This window comes from Bradysia coprophila, chromosome IV, assembly GCF_014529535.1.
Source record: "Bradysia coprophila strain Holo2 chromosome IV, BU_Bcop_v1, whole genome shotgun sequence".
Classification (NCBI taxonomy): domain Eukaryota; kingdom Metazoa; phylum Arthropoda; class Insecta; order Diptera; family Sciaridae; genus Bradysia; species Bradysia coprophila.
This window is the reverse complement of record NC_050738.1, coordinates 10108168-10130513: the sequence shown is the minus strand read 5'-3', so window position 1 is coordinate 10130513 and position 22346 is coordinate 10108168. Positions and strand designations below refer to the sequence as shown.

Sequence of the window (22346 nt, the reverse complement as noted above, 5' to 3'; positions counted from 1 at the left end):
TTGTGAGGCAATAATTTCCATACGTGAACCAGAGTTTAACAAATTTAATTTCATTACACAAATGATTTAGAAAAAACCAACGGGCTTCAGTGAATTTCACGTTGCTGAAGGCTTTACCCTATCAAATACGGGTATTCATTCGCTGGGTAATATGGTCTTTTAAATAGTAAAATACATGTTGAAAAATTTGAAGTACAAGATTTGAAATGAACAGATTAAAAATAGTTTGATCGATGAAAGTAATAGATCCGATAATAATAGTGGCCATATGCTTGCTGTCGGTAACAGGTTAAGAGATGAGATGGGATGAGAAAAATAGTTATTTACATGACAAGGGATGAGAAGTTGAAAAGTCGAGTTTACGTGTAATGTTTGCTGATACGAGGCGAAGCCAAAGTCAATAATCTCACGAAAACGTGTCTTTTCATTTTTATCCGGAGCTCTGTATTGGATTTTACATGTTGAGGCCATCAAAAGTTTATAAAATTTGATGAAAAGAACGATTTGAGACTCGCTAGTATGTAAACAAATTGTTGTGCTTTAACGAATGAAATTGATTTCAACAATTTGAAACTTCCACTTTTAGAAGGAAAATTCTTTTTTGGTAGGGTTCCAAACAGATACAATTTGTTTTATCTTAAGAAAACACAATTTTAGATTTATCAAAGTTACAAAAGTCATTGATGTTACTAGTCAACTAAGTGATTCCCAGTTTATGATATTTTAGCGCGAAATTTGAATTCTTTAAGAAATTTTCAAATTTTGCGCCAAAATATATCATAACCTGGAAACATGGAAAAATCTCGAATATGTTCAGAACTAAAAAAAAGTTTTAAAAAGATATTTAATCGAAATCTTAAAATAACAGGTTTCGAGAAGAAGGGATGGAATCCGAGGGGAATTTCCAATTTTTTCGTCCAAGGTGAACTTAACGTGTTATATGAGTGCGCGGTGTGAATAGCCGTTTTTCCCCACGCAATGAAAACATCAATTCGTTGTCGCATTTATAAAACCAAAAAACATTTTAACAATTCAGAGAAGAAAATTTTCTATCCATTGGAGAAAAGCAATTTGGTTGTTAGGGCCAAAGAATGGCTTTAAAATCTAAACTTTATTATTTAGCACTCACCACTAGGCACCTTATAGTTGTTCGAGCGTAACAAAGTAGCCTATATTCCAAGAATATTTCCGAATTCGATTCTTCGAGACCATCAATACCTTGACACGTTGTCAATAATTCACAATACAAAGTTTGTTGATCAAGTAAATCCAATATACAAAATTCATGGGAGATGCGCAAGGCAACTAATCAAGCACTTCAATTCTCATGTGGCAGACATAGCCGCGATGAGTTATGATTATGAGGAACATGATAATCATATTCGAATCCACTGGTTAAAGTTGTCCGAATACGGAACAGGCCAATTAGAGGCTTATATGCTGGCTCATAAACCTAACAAGATAAGCTTTTAAAGAAATATCTTTTCATCTGCTGTCGACAACGTCGATAATAATTACCGATTACTGTTTGATATGCTCTTATTTATCGAAATGTATGACAAAAGTATTGAAGTAATAGATTTTTATATCAACGACCAGATACTTTACACAAATGAAGTAGCAGATTTAATAATTTTAAAAAGTGAAAAATATCTCATTGAATTCATATTTTTAACTTCTCAACTGTATGAACACAATCTGTTCAACACATTGCGTTTCTGACAATTTATCCGAATCTATTTTGACGAAAAGAAGTTTTTTCGTGTCCTTTAAACACCATTTTCACTTTGTGAAATCAATCAATGAACCAATTCGTCTGAATTCCCTATCTCAGCATCCGATATCTTTTTCACAATGACGTACAGAGACATACTGACATTCTCAGCAAAATCGTTCCCTTTTCTATGGTCTGGCATAATTAAAAGAAGAACACACATCAAGGTTTCTTTTCAATAAACTTTGTTAACGATGTACTTGAACTACGGTTAATTTAGAGGTTACTCTTATAGTCCGAAAACCTTACTCAGTATTTTATTCTATAAACATAATCCCATGCTTGGATCGTACATTGCACAGCTATACTATCTAACCTTTATAACATAGAGGAGGCTATCACATGTATTGAACTATAGATATACACTCGGTGCTATACATTATAGTCTGTACCACTTGTATTCAGAAACCCATGCAGCGTCTGTTATATACGTCCATATACACAAACAAAAAGACACAGAAGGAGAGTATTTCACTACTATCTCTCTGGTTGGATAATATAGTTTTATAATCTTTTGATCCTGCTTAAATGTTCTATCTTACCACACTCCAAATATTATTATAAGAAAATTTTCAACAATTTTATTTCTTTAATGAATGAAAGCAGCAGCAGCAGCAAGAGCACAGCACCAAAAGTATGTAATAAAATTTATAATACGGGTGCACGTTATACGTGTATGTATTGTACGCTAAATACGTAAATAGGTTTGTTAATGATGTTGAATAATTCTCTTCTTCTTCTTTTTTTAAGTTTAATTTTGGTGGAACATTCTGCTGATAAATAAGAGAAAGGAAATCCCCATTCTGAATCCTTCGGTTGTAATGGGGGGTAATTTGATTGTTCATAGCCCACCCTAGTAATCACCCGCGCGCGCTACAACGAACGGTAAAGCCGTGTTATGACGCAGAAGCATTAACTAATTACATATTATACATTTCACTTTATCATTGTAACAACTGGAATCAAATTATGCAAATATTTCTTTTTCGTCGAATTCCGAAAGTTGAAGAATGTTGTGAACCCTACCCTATATACCCCATAAAGGCAACGTTGACTTGTTTATATGTATACCATTCCATCAACACGATATCATTCATTCTTCGCACAAATCCAATTATTCGAAATGATAAATTAGAGTTATGTATTTACGATGACATTTTGACAAGACCGTCCACGCCATCATCATACGCTAAACGCTGCGAAGTAAACGGTTTTTTTTCACTTACGTGATTAAGTTCAGTATATCATATTATCTACGACTGTGTTTTTTCTGTTTTTTTAATTAATATCCAGCCCGGTTCTTTTTTTTTAATTTCGTGAAATGAATGATGTTTTATGTATTTTTGTGACATAACAGCGACCGGGGTGTAATAAAAGGAACGAACTGTTTATTGTATGATTTAAAAGAAAATGATAGAAAAAAATGTATTGAACGAAAAGCGACATAAATTTGAAGGAAAATGTTTTCACTCGGAAACAGGGAAATCAATAATTAGAAACAGAAGTTTGCGAAAGATTTACGAGTATTTGAAAAATTAGCTTTCAGTATTCAATCAATCATGCTTCAACTGTTTCCCATAAACTGCAGTATGCTTCTGGCTTTTCACCACTCACTCAGCGTAGCAAATAATGAAAATATTTTCCGATTCGAAAAATTTTCATCACCATCGGAAAACATCCTCCGAACAGTCACCACGATAAAATTGATGTTGTATCATTTGTTATAACCAAAATAACGATTTGTTGGTTTTTCTCTTTTTTTTCCCTTGTACAAACAATCAAAAATAACCAATTGAAATGATCGCCATTCGCCATAGTAAACTTCGTTAAATTTCTTCGGTTTTTTTGTTTGTGTCATGAAACGTTTCTCGATATTTACCATTGCCCATAAATTACTTATACTTTTCTCTCGTTCCGGAGAAGAAGAAAAAAAACCATGTTAAGGAAACCAGCGTCTTACGAACACACCATAATGGATAAAGAAACTAAGTTTTATAGGATATCAAAGATAATGGTCAAACCGTTTTATTTGTTTTATTTCTAATTTATAGCCTTCGGCAAGATATATCCCCGTCTATATAATACTAAAATTCTCACTCTATTCACTGATAATGTTTGTACACAATTGCGAAATATTTCGAATAGACATTGAAAGTGTAGCGAAGCGAAATCCTGTTGGGGTAACACAAAAAAAACAACAAAATGGAACAGGACAAGTTGATATCCTACTAAATAATTTACTGGTCGTGTTCAGACCTTAGGTCATGATTTATTTTCGCTTAATTCCACTGTAAGAACTCTGGAAAACGGTGGAGACATATAAGTTATCATTCAGTCGTGAAAAATCAACACTAAAAACACCCATGACGCATAAAAAGGTGACTGGAGTGGATGAATGAAAGAGCTCTCAGTGAATCAATAAAATTGCAGACAATTTTTGTTGATTCATCGAACCGTTCGCTTGTCCAAACTGACAAGGCCTATCTCGTCTAATGACTGTAACTACGACTACCGCATCCTTAATAGCACCCAAAATTTTTGTATTCTGTCGAATCATATAATTCTCGCTTCAACCGTATTAAATTGTGTACCAGTTGGAGCAAAAATTTACGTAACTTTTTCCATACATGAAATTTTCTTGCTTATGACTTTCAACACTTACTTTAGTTTCAGTTTTTATCACTACATTTTGATACTTTTTCCACAAACATTTCAGCATAGAGTTCTCAAGACTGGGGAGTCAATGCTTCTATTAGGTAACACACAAAATGTAGTCGTATGGATGAAGGTTATATTAAATCTACCATGGTTGAGAGGTTTTTTTTCCTCTTCTTCCCATATATTCCACGGCTAGCTTTCCATTCTTATCAACTTCAAATAAATCTAGACGAGGAAATTTTTTTTTCTTCTTACTATTCCTTTCAGCATGTATGTTATTTGTGAGGGTTATGTATGGACCAGAGGTTTATATGATATGCTATATAGCTGATGATGATGATGACACACCATTTATTCTTAGAATGTGCCAGTGCAAAGAGATATTGAAATTATAATGGCGGTGAAGGAAAGTTTCTTTATGAAGAATATTTTTTCTTTCCCTTGAAAATATTGAAAGATGGTAAAGCGAATGGTTTATTTGAGAAGAAAATTTTATTGATTTGTAACGAGGAAAGATTTGATATTTGATGGGAATTTGATTTAGAGGAAAACGTTATGTGTGAATTGATTTATTTAATCTTTCAGCACGACAAGGGATATATGTAATTCACTTTGATCAAGACATCATTTTCGTTTGATGGAGTTGTCAATTCCAGTTAAATCAGACAAGGGCTTTGCCGTTGAAAATGTCTTAAATACGGCCATACATCGGACACATCAATACGGCAAACATATTGATTTTATTTTCCATTGATTCGGATGACCACATCACAACCACAATATTCTTTCGGTTTATTTATATATATCCAATTCGAAGCAACAGTTTCCAAGCCACAAATACCGATGAAACTTTAATATTGGACGGAGAAAAAATTATACAATCAAATTTACTTAAAATTGTAATATGATTCGGTATTCAACGTATCGTCCCAATGGTACCCCAATTCAATTCCGATTCTATATCCGAGAATGTCTGGGTCTTGATGATTGTAATCATTCAATAATAATAATATACACTTTCGGCTACATCTAGCTGCTGTATATGTATGTGTACGAATACGAGATATATGTGTGTTTGGCTGATGGATCCTTCGTCTTATACATGAACCGAGCTATACACATTAGATGGGATGAATATGGCATATAAAAAGGGTGCGATTGCTTTAAATATAAATGACAAATATTTTCATTTTCATATTATGAATATATAATGTTGGATGCTTCAATATTGGGTTGTTATAGCCTTGTTATTGAAATGGAAACGTATTTCTCGCATTCGGGGCAAATTTTCTCCGTATATAAATACAATGTATTGATTTTTAAACAAATTTATTTAAAGAATATAATGATTGAGTCAATGTTACCCGGGCGGATAACTAATTAGAAATTCGTGTTATTTTCACATTTTACGATTTCTACCCCCTTTGTACTGATTCGATTTAAAATGCGATTTCCGGGAAAAGTAAATTTGAAATGATACGGATAGTTTTACGGAATCGATAAGTGGGTCGAGAGTACACCGTGAGGCGTTCAAGGACATTGTTGGATCTGTTATGTGCGTAGCTTCGAATATAAAAATACTTTCAACACTTTACAATGACGATTCGTGGGACATCAAACGGGCATATAAGTTTGAACAAAACGCTTTCGTAAGTATAGTCAGTCACGATCATGAGTCCCATGCACGAGTCTGAATTCTTTATTTTGTTTCTATTGTTATCGTTGGTGCTACTTGTATACAATGACTATTTGCACCCGGTGCAAGTCGTATAAATATACTATTTACACCTACTCGAGGGGCTGCTCACTCTTTTTTTCGAAGTTATAAACGTGATTAATAAGTGATTAACCTGACTAACCAGTGGTGAATCATTGATGGTTAATCAGCAATTAACTAGTGGTTAATCACTGAGTGACCTAAAACGTACTGAAACTGGAACTTCAATCACTGAGCATCACAATTTCGTCTTCGCCTTTGGGAAATGTCTGATATACGAATCTAGTGGACATCATTAACGTTAAACTTTTGGAAGTCAAAAATTGAAGATTTTGAGAGTTTTCCACCACTTAAACATTTGGATTTCGGAGTTTTGTAATTCATTTGCACAACACATCTTTCAACTGACACCACAATATAATCAAAAGACTATCGATCGTTTTACACTACTAACTGGTCCCTACAACATGTACCAAATGCTACACAGACCTATGCCATGGGCAAATAAACCGATAGGTCGTACCCAGTCCATTTCAAACATTTTTGAATCTACTGCAGATCAACTTCAGTGAATCTTTGTACTTGTTTTGTTCCGAAGTTTAATGATGAACCCGAAGTTAATCAGAGTGAGCAACTCCTCGCTGAAAGTACTATAAAGTGACTATGCGCACCCGCTGCAAGTAGTATAAAATGACTATTTGCACCCACTACACGTACTATAAAATGACTATTTGCACCCGGTTAATTCTAATAAGCCATATCGGCTGCAGCTCTATCTATGATCCATGGATGGAAGCACATATACCAGATTTTGAGTCTCCTTGATCTCATTCCATTAGAATTACAAACTACGACGACTATTCTAATCCTAATCTTAACATTGAAAATTACCGCTTCAGAAAGAAACATCCCGATCATCCAGAATATTTGTACTTACAAGAGAGCAGCTTAATCTCCGAATCCTCTCTCAAATCAACAAATTCGTGTTTGCATTTCGGCTCTTTCCTCAAACTTTATTCGTGAAACTAACAAAAATACGGAGGGTCAATTTGCAATTCTTTCACGAAACATGCACCACATCACCATTTTCCACATTTTGTGTATGCTATATGCCGCTTACGTGCACATGTTGTCTTTTTTTAATTCATCAAGATTATCTTCCGATAATAAGGGTGTGTCACACAATGTCACACATGACTCATTTAAACAATTTTTTCCATTAAACTAATAACCGACAATGTAACGCTTCGGGCTATGGTTTGAAATTGTTCTGTAAATAGAAAAAAATGCGCAATAAACTCTCACAACCTCAGTCCCCTCTCTCACTATGGTTCCATCGAAATTTCCATTGTCATATTGGAGACGCTTACCCCATTTCGTTATAGACATTAAATCATATTCTCGCTCGTCTTGCAACCAATATATATATTGTTAAAGCAAAAGGGAGAGATATGTTTGACAATTAATTCAAGCAATTATTTGAGTACTTCATCTAACCATATTACATCTCTGCCTGCATACACTTTCTCCATACACCTCATTATAAATATTATATACGAAAACAAGGAATATAACCCCCTGTGGTACACTACATTCTAATATTATATTTTGTTTCTCAACAGTGAGTGTATAAAGTGTATAAAATATTAAATAATCCACTTTTTTGGGGTGGATTTCCTGCAAAAATGCTCTTGTATGTTCGGTTGTATTTGTGCGCACTGAACTTATCAATGCAAAAAAAAACGTATGAAAGTATGACTACAACAACACATTGTTGTAGCCGCACACACAACGTAGCCGAGATATCAACTTAACGAATACATATTTAGGGTTATTCGTCATACGTCCCTAGTGTATAAATTTATTGAAATATATACGACACGCTCCCATATGGCTGATCTATGATTATGTGTACGTATGAATAGACAAGGAGATTGAAAATAAATGTAAGCACTCAAAATACAGTCACCCCTAATTCCTTCCATTGAAAATCAACAATCTGCGCTCAATCAACTGTCCTTAATTTCAGTATTAATTTTACGTTTGTTTGCATACCGCACATTGGAAATTTGTTGATTGTTGCATTGTAGATAAATAAAGTTAGGAAAAAAAATCGGAAAAAAGTCGGTTTAATGTTGGCGTTGAAGTTTTCTTATATTCAAGTTTTTTGTAGGAAATTTTTTGTTGGTTTATATCAAAGCGCTGCAGGGTGAAGATTAACATATACATATAAAAGTATACGATGTGGGTTCCGATAAAGGATTTGGTTTAGACTATATCGAAAGTCTACAACTAGTGAGAGATTTATAGGGAGACGAACTACCGTTTATCGAACGACATGCATGGAAAAGTAAAATCCGCCCTCACAATTTCTGTTTTTGAATAAATTATGGATTGTTGTCAGAATTTACAGACTCAGAGTCACCAAACCAATAATGAAAAGAGAAACAGCCGATGATATTTTCATGTGGATATGAACATTTAATAAAGACTCTGGTCCCAAATATAGCTTTTACGAGTGATTTGAATGTCTTGATCGAATCATAATTGAGACGTTTCTCTATAGATACAAAAATATCATAAGTTCGTCGCATACTTCCGACACTGATTAGAGAAAATGTTGTTCCTAATTCCGGTTCTGATACCTGAGTCAAAATCTTTCAGTAACCAATAGTGATTTGTCTACCGAGGAAGAAAATAGGAAATTCCAATAAGAACGATGTTTGTGGCCAGAGCGAAACGTTGGACGCGATTTCGCTTGAATTGAAATTGGAATTGCTTATTTCTCCCAGACACAACGTTTTACATGTGTGCGAGATGTGATTTACAGTTTTTATCCTGGAAACAAAAAACATCAATTCGCCAACGCCAAAGTGACAGTTCAAGTGTGAAAAGTTCTCTTTTCTCCACACGGTAGAGAAACGGCTACACTTTTCTCACTTGAAATGTCATCCGACCTATTGTCAACAGAACGCAATTTTCTCATGACCTATTGAGGAGAGAGAATAAGGTAAATCACTTCGCAAATATGAAAAAACTTATAACGGATTTTCAGGTGTGTACATTTTCCGGTACTTTGTTCGGTAAAGGGTCGATTTTCCGGTATCCAAATTTTGTACGAAAAAATTTCCCGGTAACAAAGTTACCAGGGTAACGCATTATTTCCTAGCCCCGATGTGGATCAGATTCAGAATTATCATGTCAGAGAAAGTATGGAAGGTAAGACCACATAACTCGGGATAAAAATGAAAAGTCTCGTTTTCGTGTGTTTATTGACCTTGGCTTCGCCTCGGATCAACAAAACTCTACTTTTCATCTTTTTATCCCTAGTCACGTAATAGTATTTTACATGACTAGGGATAAAAAGATGAAAAGTAGAGTTTTTGTGTGAATTTTGTTGAACCGAGGTCAATAAACACACTAAAACTAGACTTTTCACTTTTTATCCCGAGTTATGTAATGGATTTTACATGCTAAGGGCGTTGAAAGAAGTGCTTGAAATATGAAAAGTACGGTTTTCGACGCATGTAGCATGTAAAATACTATTTCATTTGATGAAATTGCAGAAGCTTGACCGAGGGGTAAACCACTCTATTTTTTGACGTGATTAACATGATTAACATGATTAACTAGTGATTAACATGATGACGAATTGCTGATTAACCAACATTTGACCGGGGGAATCGTCGCAAAACTACAAATAAACGTAAAATATAGCGGTTAATCAATGTTAATCACCGATTAACCGTTTGGATTCACAAAACTTATGTTTCTGATTAACAAATTAACTGATTAACCATGTTAATCACAAAATAGTGGTTTACCCCTCGAGCTTGACATTCAACCACCCGAGTGAAAATACTCGGCTTTTCGAAAATTTTGTATTTATACGAAATTTTGAAACAAAGCCAATCGCCAACAATGTACCCAATAAACTCTCAAGTAGACAACCAGTACATCTATTTAAATAGTGCCGAAAAATATATTGATAAATTATGCTCTCTAGCCTAGCCGAAATTTAAGCTTCTCATTTTAATTATTGCCCGTACACGCATCGAAAAACCCCTGCAGTCATTTTTCACCATTTTCCACAACCGAAAATAATAATTTAACTCTGGGTGACGCAACCGTTTCTGACTAATTTAGTTAGTTTATGTTTTTGAAAACAACAACAAATTTATAATTAATTTTGCGTTGAATATGAGAAGCATATTTATAACACCGTAGCCTCTAGGTAAAGTAGGTTATTATTCTATTTTAATAGTATAGATATATTTACATGCATGTTATAAATTTTCACATACATTACATGAACGATACCCTATAAATGATTGGTGTACACACATGGATGGTTGCGTTATTGTGTTTATGATTTATAACACCCTCTTATGACTTGAAGAGATTGTGTACAAACACAAAACGTTCGTGATATATTAAACACGATAAATTATTGAATAATAGATATATTAAATCAAATTAGGTTATGTTCAACGTCATGATTCTCAAATGCAGAAAATTACTTAACACTACGACATGACACCTTGTCTTGCCAAAACCAAATCGTTGCTCAAACATTGATCGAATTCGGTATCAAATCCGTCGGGGGAAAGTGCACTGCAATCTATAATACGGTGTGTAGCCGGGGCCCAGGAATGTTTATCAAATGTGATATGACCGCACATATATTTCAATTTTCGATCGATGTATTTCTCTCATGTGCCCACGACACGACACATATGTGACATCATATATTTTAGTGTGGCCCATATGCACAGTCACTATAATATATTATATATGTATATGGAGAAAGAGAGATAATTTCGACATTCAGTAAGGATTTATATTAAAACATTGCTCATATGGAACACAGTTGTTTGTTGAACACGTCCTGGCACATACATAGAAATTTATATCCATTTCCATGTTACCAATTCAATTGCGTATTTGGGGAACATTTTTTTTTTTTAAATATTTGGATCCAACATTTTACGAATACAGTTTTCCCAAACATAAGGTTTTCCAAACTACAAAATTCCACAGCATGCGATGTATTGAATTCACACACCACACAGTTTTGGATGTGTTTGTCTGGTGTATAGATCATCATTTTCCTATTTTAACCAAATTAAAGCTTGATGCCGTAACCGTGCCGGCTTTATTATATCCATAAATACGTATTGGACGGTGCAAAATATGTATATAATATGTGACTAGACAAAACTATATTCCATTTCGATTCCAAACAAAGAACTTTAATTTTCAGTTTTCGAAATGGCCATTTAATCGTTCGTTTTGCAAGTACAAACTAGTTTTCTAATATGCATACAGTTATACACCCAACGTATAGAAAATGATAAGCTCCTTTACTGCCGGCTCTTCTGCCATATACGTGTATATTATACCGATGGACAGGGCAATCTATCTATTTTATACGGAAAGTTATAGAGTGTATTCCCATGTGGGTACTATGTAAGGCATTATTTTACACCGACTGACCTAAATCACATACGACTGTACTGTATAGAGAGAGCGTATATATGTGGGAAAGATTCTGAGGTTAATGCCAACACATCACATGGCATTAACTGAAAATGCATTATTTTCACTCTGATGAATATTCAAGGTTTTTTTTTCGTTTCTAACGAATGAATGGGTACATTTTGGTGAATATAAAGCAGTTTGGTTAAGTAAGAGGATAAAGTGTTATATGGAGAAAGAGACTGTTAAACGAATGAATAATAAATTCTGAAAAAATTAATAACGCTGCGTGTGTTTTTGAGTAGATTTCGAGTTTTTTTTTGTGGAATCGAGGGAAATGTATTCAAAACACTTTATTATAACGGCATTGTTCGGTTAATTTTTGATAACTTTTTCTCGTTTTTTTTTTTGAACATGGTGAGCTGGAGTGAAGTCAAATTAACAGCATAATTTACAAGACATATGGAACATAAACTGTAGAAGTTTCTTCGGTTTGTCAAATCATTATTAAATGTTGGAGTAGAAACATTTTTCTCCTTGATCATGAGTCCATCTAACAAGTTCAAATTGAAAACATTACGCAGCTGCAAAAGTTGTTGCGAAAATATTTTCATTTTACAAATTTTGCAACTACTTTTGCGACTATTTCAGGTGGTTACCAGCCTCTTAAAGTAGTTGCAAAAACATTTTCCTTTTACGAATTTCTTTCTTTATGCGTCGTAGGTTGTGTAGGGCGTGTAGATCCCATTATAGACTCTAAGGCGTGGAAGGAGTTTATATAAGGAGTTTTCGCGTATCTATCTCAACAAATTCCAGGGGAGATGAATTGTGAATCAACATGCAACAGCCTTTGCTAAGGGCTATGTCATCTGTTATCGACAGCAACGACAATAACAAGCGATGAGCTCTGACTAATACAGTGGTATATACAGTCATATACATGTTAATTAATGAAGTAATAGATTTTACATGTGTCGAAAGCCGTAATTTTCATGTTTCAAGCAATACGTTCGACGTCCTTAGCATGTGAAATCTATTACATAACTCGGGACAAACATGAGAGCCTCGGATCTACAAAATTCACACAAAAACTCTATTTTTCATCGTTTTATTCCTAGTTATGCACATGGCTATTATTTCAACCTCGTCAGGCAGTGTAGGTCGTGCAGGACGTGTAGGTCATACTAATTTGACTGTCGCCTTGCAGACTCTGAGGCTTGGATGGAAGTAATATAAGGGGTTTGCGCATATATATATCTCAGCAGGGTCCTGCGGGAATAGTATATATTTGATAATTTTATAAAAATTAAATAGAACGACAAAGATGTAGACCTGAGCATGCATCAGTATTTACAACTATGTCATCTGTTATGGACAGCAACGACAATAATAAGCGATGAGCTCTGACTAATACAGTTTTATACACAGCCAAATACGTGTTAACTAATGAAGTAATAGATTTTGTTTCTACTGGCAAAAATATACTCAGATCAAAGGGTACAATAGATTGCTAATGGTTTCTGTTTCTGTTTCGATGGAGATGTAGCATTATAATTTTAAGAACTTCAATGTGTTTGTAATTGCATTGGTTCTCTTAGAAAGACTTTATCGCTGTGCAGTGCCTTAACCATTCACCAACATCAAGTACAGTTTTTACGTCTCCTAGTTGAGCTAAATATTTTAATGACATAATAGTGGGACTATTATGTCAACGAAGTATTTAAACAGATTGCTGTAAATGAAAAATCTTCTTCTTCATTAGTTCTGAGTTCAGACATAAATTTTCCTATACGAGATCAAGCTGGTCCGAGACCGACGCTTATTTTTAAACTCGCTGTCAATAACGTGAGATATTTCTCCGTAAAATATTCATCGATAATTTTCTGTATTTAGTTTCAATTAAAACATATTGTGATTTTCCCGTAAAAAACTCTTTCCTAACCAGCCGCTCAGCAATATTTATTTTGCATTATAAATAACGACTCCAGTTCTCAAATCTATACTTAACTGTCATTGATTAAGGGTTATACTCTATGTATACGCTTTGAAGAGTAATGGTTCCATAATCGAAAATAGATGACCTATTGAAAGGATGTTACAATCAACAGCACAGCAGTAATGTTGACGTTTATTTATATTTTGTGTGGACTATCTGTGTGTATGTATAATCATCTATATACAAAATCTCTATCGCCAGTACCAAACATGAATTTTGAAATTATTTTCTCGTTGTCCAAATTCTATCTTTTGTTCATTTCTGTACCGTTTGATAAATAGTTTAGTCCTTGTGACCGAGTACTGACTAGAAAATATGTGGAAAATCTATTTCATATTTCGGCCTTTTGTTCAAAATTTTACGTCCATTCGATGGTTTGAAATAAGAACCATTTAAAATATGAAGAGAATGTTAATGGAAAATCCATTAAATTTACAAACAGCAGCAAATTTAATATGTTCGAGAGTTGTTGGCTATTTTCACAATAATTCACATGTGGTAAATTGCAATTTGATGCTTTTAATTTTTAGTTCTGTTTTAACAGAGACGGTAAATGGTATTCGATGTCGGATTTTGTTCGAGCAGAAACTATTTTGGATTAGAACCATTTCGTTACAAAAACGGCTACAGTTTTAGATTTAGATTCTGGAATTTTCCTTTTTAGTTTATTTATTTATTGAAAGAGTGCCAATGTAAGTACTTACATTGTTCACGAAAATCATTATCCCAGTTAACACAATCACACTTTTTCGACGATGATATTCATATTCAGTGAACATTAAATGTTTAGTAAAATCCTCACCAGCAGGAGGATTTTCACATTTTTTCAGATACTTTAGTGAATATACATTTTGTGCGAAAGGAATTCTCGAAATGGTCTTTTTTTGCACAGAAGATATATGTTCATACTGTGGGTCCACAAGATCTGTGTGGTGGCACCAAAAATTTAAAAAAATATTGTGGATGCCTAAGGGATCGTGTATTCCTAACAATCTATGTGATTTTCCACCAAAAAGAATTTTCACAAGATCCAATGAAAAATAACTTACAAAAACCTTAAAGACCCACACCCCACTTGGACTTTTTTTGTTGAAAAACTAGACATGTAAAAACATTACCTTCGAAAATGCGTGTTGTGTTAACTGGGTAATTACTTAAAGGGACAGCCATAAAATATTTTCAAATAAAGTAAGAGAAGTTCCTCTGCTACCAAATATGTCCAATCTTTTCTGTAACTTTTATATATTTGGTCGTTTTTAATAAATAATGCCGGACATAGTCATAAGTATTCCATATTTTTCTCACATTTTATCGACTTTTATAAATTAACTGAACGAAGGAACCAAAGAACGAAGTCATTGTCTGTAAGAAAATCAACAAGTGACACTTACAATTCATTTTTCTCAACTCAGTGACGAAAAGTGAAACGTTCGTTTTTTTAGAAAAACGTTGTATTTTAGGCACACGGCCCTCTAGTGACAATTACCTCATGTTAGTACCTAAAAAAGTATTTATGGCTCGGTGGCATAAATAACTATTCATTTTGTTACATTGCAGTTACAGTCAACGACGTTAGAATAAACTTTAATGCCATTGATTGCAATCAAAATGAACATTTAACATGCTACGTATGATCTGTAACTTATTTTCACATGATGTGACCAGTTTCTTAACCCCTTTTTTCGTTAAGTATAGAAGACAAATTTAAGTTCTTGAATTCAAGTGAAAATTCTAATTAACTATCAACATTAATTCATTAACATCAAAATCAACAATTTCTTTGTCTTAATGAGCCCACGTATATACCGGTCTGCGGCGAGACAACAACAAATATCAAATTATGGCGATAAATTATTATCAAAATGACATATCGTTTCATAATGACAGTGAAAATTATCGATTTGTCGACAGTATGGCATAACTTTGAAACCGTTGTCTTATAACAGTGTAAACTGATATGCACGTGGACTCACGGTCTATCTGTCTTATGTAGTTATATATTTCAAAAAAACCGTACACATCAACGAAATCTCCTTTAATTTTGTATACACGGACTTGGTCTACAATATTTGAGAATTTCATCACGTATAGTATCAGCGTATCGAAACGATATTACTAAGTGCGTGCAATCAACATCTTAATCTATTTAATAAATCAAATTGTTTCATCAATCTAATAAATTTTCAATAAATAACAAAAACTCAAAAATTCTATTTCGGGCAAAGAGAAATGTAATTATCAAATCCTCCGCTCTCAATATTCGATATACAAAAAAAAACAAGCATCTAATCGTCAAAAAGAAATTAATTTCAAAAGTACAACTAGGAAATAATGTTCTTCATCGTAACACTGCGAAAATCGAGCCTCTTCGCCATAACAACAATTTCATCTCATCATAAAGTTTCAAACAAATAAATCGTTTTAATTTTCCTCAGCTAAGCGTAATTGGTATTATATTTACGAAATTGGATGCTGCCTTGGTAGGGAAAAAAGATTGATTGCTTTCGGGTGCCCATTATACAACATTTTCCTCTCGACGAAGAACGGAAAAATGTTCTCGAAATACAACAATATCAAACGAAAATTTTTCAAAATGAAAATTTCTTGTTCCAGGACGGGCAACACAACACACACCAAAAAAAAAAAATACAATACGAAATTGAAGAGAATTATTGATGAGGCTTTAATGTGTGCTGCTTTGTTTAAAGGATCCAACCGTGGGGGTTGGGTGAATCGTTTCGTTATTTATTTTTGTTTGTTTTTTTTCCTACTTGCTTCCCCTTTTTATTTGTTTTAAATTAAATAATATTATCGTTCGTTTGCGAGAACTTACCTAGACTTGATGCGGTGCGCCATGGCTAACATATGATACCAGATGTTTGAAAAATCATATCTCAATATAACTGGAAATAATTTTAATTTGCTTTTACGTAAATTGATGTTGAACCGCAAGGAAATTCTGTACGTTGTCGCCGTCGTCGTCGTCGTCACCGAACAATTCACTGACTCTTTTATTGAGATAGTAAAATCTTACAACAATGTGTAACCGTTTCTTCTTAAAATGCCATCACACATTCACCTAATGCACAATTACATTTGTCGTTTATCAAAAATAATTTCGAACGACAACAAAAGGAAAAAATTTTCATCCAGCAAGAGAAAAAAAGGCTGTAATGCTTTAAGCTATACGTTGTTATGTGTGTTATGTATATGAAAACTGTAATATTTTCCTTTTTCCGTCGATATCATATTCAAAGGAAAAATATTCACAAGAAGATTTTCTGTAACGTAGTGAAATTTCGTTTTTTTTTACATAATAATACAGAATGACTGACAAAGTTTCTCTATAGCATCATCAACCCTTATACGAGACACCCAGAATATGTCGAGATAAATGAAAATTTTCTTTTAGCTTCTGAGTCGCTCGTTTACCCTTTTTTGTCGTATTGGAGTTTTTTTTTATTTGTATATTTCCAACACTCTCTCTCTTATATTATATAGACAAAAATTTTCTGAATCAATAAAAATTTTGCCTCAACAGTCGAAACCGAATAAAAATTGTTATTAATTTTTCAACTGTACTGTGAAAAAAATACCAATTTCGACTTATTAATTTCGAAAAGAGTAGAGAGAAAAAAAAAGTTGTTACATTGCTGTGGTATTGTGCAATTCTTTTGTCATTTAACACTGTCACTATCACTTGGTCCCTACATGCGGTGCCAGATACGAAAATTTATTACCGAAATTTAATTGGAAAATTTTCTTACTATAACGCCAACGGTTTACAGTGTAACTGAATATATTTTTATGATCGGAAAATGTTGTGGGATTTTGAGATTAATTTTTTTTATTTACACTTTGAATGGATACACATTCATAAAGTTGATTAATTGAAATTCATTATCTGTATTAAAATGTCGCAAGCTAATTTAATCTTTTAATTCATTCACGATTTTCATTCAGAATGAAAGATTTTTCTTTTCAAAATTTTTCCCTTTTCGTTTTTGTCACAAACTTCCGAATCGCACATAAAAACGTTAAAGGACAAAACTCGATTGAATATTTCTGTTCTTCTGTTTTGCTATACTCCCTTCCGTTCGATTTGAAGTCACGTACACGACTGATTCGCGCAGTGGTGTGTCGCGCAGATTTATATGAAAACAGGACGTGTACGATGTCGGCACGATGTTGAATCGTTTTTCGAAAGCACACGATGAAAACGAATATCAAAAGCTACAATTTTGGTGGGGACGAAGCCGAATGTGTGCTGAAACGTTCGGCTTTTTGAGATCGCATGCGTTTTGAATTGGTTTGTGGAAATTTGTGAGCTTTTCAACGGTCTTGTTTTATATACTCGGCATTTTCCCAAACGAAGATAATGTGTTAGTTAGTATATAATGGGCAATGCAACATGTATGTATAACGATGATGATGGAATGGGAAGATTTGGAAGGGAAAAGCTTGGATACAGGAAATTATAAATGAAAGTTATTGGATCACTTGTTTGATAAATCCAAAATGTGGCTATGCATAACATATACAGCTTTTTGATTTGATCCGCTGTATTTACTGAAACAGTATATGTGGGTCCTTGTTACTTTTCAGCTCTTTTTTTTGGTTGATAAAATTACCATTTATTCATGAACGTATACGATTTGTTGCACAACTGCACGGTTTCTGATTTTATCGCCGCTTGAGTGGGTAAAAAATATTTTTCATACAACAAATGTGAAAAGTTAAAAGTTAGCCTCGGGCGTTGAAATGTGAGACCGCAAACTGAGTCACTTTTGTTGCAATGTTGTTTTTTGATCGCTTGCTTAACAAGTAATAACTAAATTATAAAGTCGAAAGGAAAACAAACTTTCTATACAAAGAAGTCGAACTTCGGTTGCTGCTTGGGTTGCCGTTTGACCCCTTGATATATCTCACCGTTGAAATTCATATTTTGTTTATTGTAATTTTTTCATTTGTTATTCATTAAAACAGCAAATTGTAAATCAAAAAATGATTTTCTCTAGTAAAATTCGTAGTTTGTCATTTCAACCACTTTTCCTGGAATTCAACTCTGAATTTGTACGGTAATATTACCAAGAACGGTTGACATTGACAATGTCAACGTAAACGATACTCTATCGATTGTTCCTAAATAAATCACTTTCTGAAGATGAAAAATATAAGTGTGGGAGAAGAATCATTACGACCTTCCATTAGTTGTTGAAATATAAGAAATATTATTTCGATGACCACAATTAACCCTCCTTTCAATATTTCCTCTAACATTAATCTGATCCAAATACTTACCAAAAACTCTCCCTATCTTTTCTTCTTTCATCTAATTCAGTTGTTTCTCCAACTCACATAGTTCTTATACATCCGAATCGGTGGTTGTTGCTGTGAAAAGGCTCTCGTAGCTATGCAGTTTGCACAAGTCTAATAACAAAGTGGAAAGAAATAACGCAAATCGGTAGAGGAACATTTATGACATCGTTTGCATATTTTTTTTCCCTGTTTTTAAATAGTTTCACAAAGAGGAGATTTCGAAATTCAATTTATTGTTTCTTTCTGAGATTCAAGAATGAGAAAAATACTTTCGATGCAATTTATTCGTAATTTGCAATCGAATTTGCTTGGCTTTGTACTTTTCGGATATATGTACGGGAAAATATGATTGTTTGCGATTGTCATAATGTTGTTGTCGACATTGTTGTTGACGTTGCAATACAATAGAATATTGTCTGAAATTTTACAAAAGAAGGAATTTTCTGGCTTTCTGTTTGGAGAAATTAAATTTTTGGAATGCATGAAAGAAAATTGATGGCTGACAGGTTATTCCAATCATTGTTTGTATAACAATACACGTCACTGTATGAGCATCCACATTAGTTTCGATTTAGTGCAGCATTATTAAAGTAAATTACGTATTGATAGGATAAGGACGCAAGCTTTCGACTCGTCAAAACCGTGAAAATTCAGGTCTCGTCAGGTAATTCCATAACGATAAACTTGACCTGATTTGAACCTATTTTATTTAAATTTGATAGGTCAGGCGTAAGGTATAACTGAAATTCTCCTACAATTTTTTTTAAGTATATCTGAAAACTGACAGGTCGATCCTGATGACTATCTTCAGGTTGGATATTGATTACATCAGTATCAGTACCAAAACAGGTTTCCTGTTTCTTATGTCATTCTACTCGATTTAAAATTTTTTGATTTTTTTACGACGGGACATTTTTTTCTTGGGTGTGTTGAACCGGTAAATAACGGTAAAAACAGGTTATAAATAAAATGAGAAATTACCTGAACTTTTCCAATGTTATTTTAACCGAAAAAATTACGAGAGTGAGGTACCTTTGAATGATCTCCCACAATATGACTATTCTTGAGTGTTCTCCAAGTACTCCCAACGCTAGACTAAGGGAGAAGTGAGCTTCCATCAGTTTTTGGACTCTATTTTATATTTATGGAAAGTTGAAGGTTCTAAAATCTCACCATTACTCAGTGTCTATCTTGGTCCCAACTCTAGAACTCAAGGATGATTTGAGCTTCCATCAGGATTTTTTCGACTCTATTTTGTATTTATGGAAAGGTGAAGGCCTGCACGTACAGGCCGGTTCCTAAAATCTCTACATAGAGGCCTCGCAATGAACTTTACACCCCGAAAGGAGTAATTACCACCGCTAGCATTTTTTCCCATTGACATTAACCGTATAATGCTGTGAATTATGATTAATTGTCTGTGTGGGTGTTAAAAAGTTAAATATCTTTTGTTCCTCCATCCATGTCATCGGACAATATTCGCTACGACCCCGAAGATGATTTATTCGTACATCCCCATTTCTCACATTTCAAACAAACTTCAGCAAATAAAAATTTATGAAAAGAAACTCAAGACTACACTGCATACTATAATGACTCAGACGTAATGCACATCAAAAATGTACCCTTTACTTAACCTTAATAACCTTTTATCTGATGAAAGAAGAGACGCTAGCTAATCAACATAAACAGTTGATGATCTGTTTCACCGATAATAATCCTACGGATGATTTAAATAGAAAATCACACTCGATGTACCTATTTATACAGGGATAACCTACCCACCCATCGTTCAAATATTCGTGATTTTTTTTACTCTCTCGTTCGAACGTTCGTGTGCTTCGTATTGACACTAAAATCATTTATCTCTGTTTGATCAGAAAACCCCCATTGCCAAACAATAAAATAATTTCAGATTCAAATTCATGAGCATGAACGAATCTATTAAAATTCATTTATGCCCCTCAACCGTTGTCACTCAATTATTGTTTTTATTATAAAATCGCACGAGTGTTACCTAAAATATGTAAAATGGAATTAAATTTATCTATTTAATGGATACGAAAGATATAAAATGCAAATAAAATATTCTGGGAAAATTGTCAAATGACAACTGTGTTTCACAATTCGGAAAATTTGAATGAAAATCCCACTTCTACTATTATTGTTCGAAAGTATAAGGTGTTTTCAACACTCAACAGCACGCAATAATAATAATAACAATAATTTTGTATTACTCCGGGAAAAAGCCAGTATCATATACAGACACACACAATGCTAATAAACCCTTCGCGATGTGTAACTTATTCAAAAACGTGTATTATATATAATAAATGTGTTACGTATAGTACATAACCATCGTGTCGACGTAGGACAATATTTTTACATTTTTATTGCACCTGATCCGTATAGTCAAATTTATAGGCAAAGCACTCTCTTATGACATAGTTCGAGAAAGGGCAAGGGCACATACACATACACAGCGTGTTGGAATCGTAGATACGAACGGGAAACTCACTCTCAGATAATTCTTTTTTTTTCTCAACTTTTTAAATATCTTTTGACAATATGTGAAAATTTATTCAACTTTGTCTTGTAATATTTATATCGTTTTTCTTTTTTTTTTCCTTCCCCGTCCGGATTTGGGTTTGTTGTTTTTTGTCATCTCTCCGGTTTTACTTCGGTGTTTTTTTTTTTTTGCTTTATTCAGTGTTATAAATTTTATTTTCTTTTCAGAGAAATCTCAAGTTATTGTAAGCTAAAAGTTTCCATGGTTGAGAATAATAATATATAAAGTGACAGAGACAAGAAAGCCCAAACGTTATTATATAGTTACACTGTTACAGTGTTTTGTATATGGAGGTCTTTTCTTATAACATTCTTTCGTTTCTTCTTTCTTGAATATAATATATTATTATGGAATGGTGGATATTGTGTTGTGCGGATAACCAAAAAGTTAACAAAAGTAAGAAAAGAATAAAAGTTTCGTTTTGGTGACAGTTTGGAGAGTTTTTGGTTTGTGTAATAATGTTCTACGTTTTATTATGATATTTTAATCTTTACACTGTGACTTTCGGGCGGTAGAAACTAGTGTATAAGTTTAATGCGATGTATTTATGTGATTTAATCTTTATTGCCTAAATAAAGGAAAGTAAACGGGGAGGAGGATTTTTTTTTTATTATTACTTCATTCCTTGATTGTATAAATATTTATAAAGACTAACAGATAATATCAGCCACTTTATTCGGACGCGTTCGAATCGGATATTTTACAAATTATAAATAAATTGTGTTTTGCATTATTCATTCTTCTCACCACAGAAACTATCATTCAAAAGTATTCGATCATTAGGTGTATTCAGTAGGAGAGGTGGTGGAGACGACGGCAGTTTCGATGGTAATAT

At 33.5% G+C, this 22346-nt stretch overlaps 1 protein-coding gene across 3 annotated transcripts in view; it reads right to left on the bottom strand.

The window, feature by feature from the left end:
* LOC119066147 (protein O-mannosyl-transferase TMTC2) overlaps nt 1-17730 on the bottom strand; it is a 73261-nt gene extending 55531 nt beyond the window's left edge. The window contains exons 1-2 of one of the 3 annotated variants that reach the window (XM_037168442.1): nt 17056-17730; nt 16457-16702 (exon numbers count right to left, since the gene is read on the bottom strand). In XM_037168442.1, coding sequence (XP_037024337.1) covers nt 16457-16488 — 32 coding nt within the window. In that variant the 5' untranslated portion in view covers nt 16489-16702; nt 17056-17730. The remainder of the gene's footprint in view (nt 1-16456; nt 16703-17055) is intronic. The other 2 variants (XM_037168443.1, XM_037168444.1) reach the window with 2 other exon arrangements.
* Nucleotides 17731-22346: the final 4616 nt, after the last annotated feature.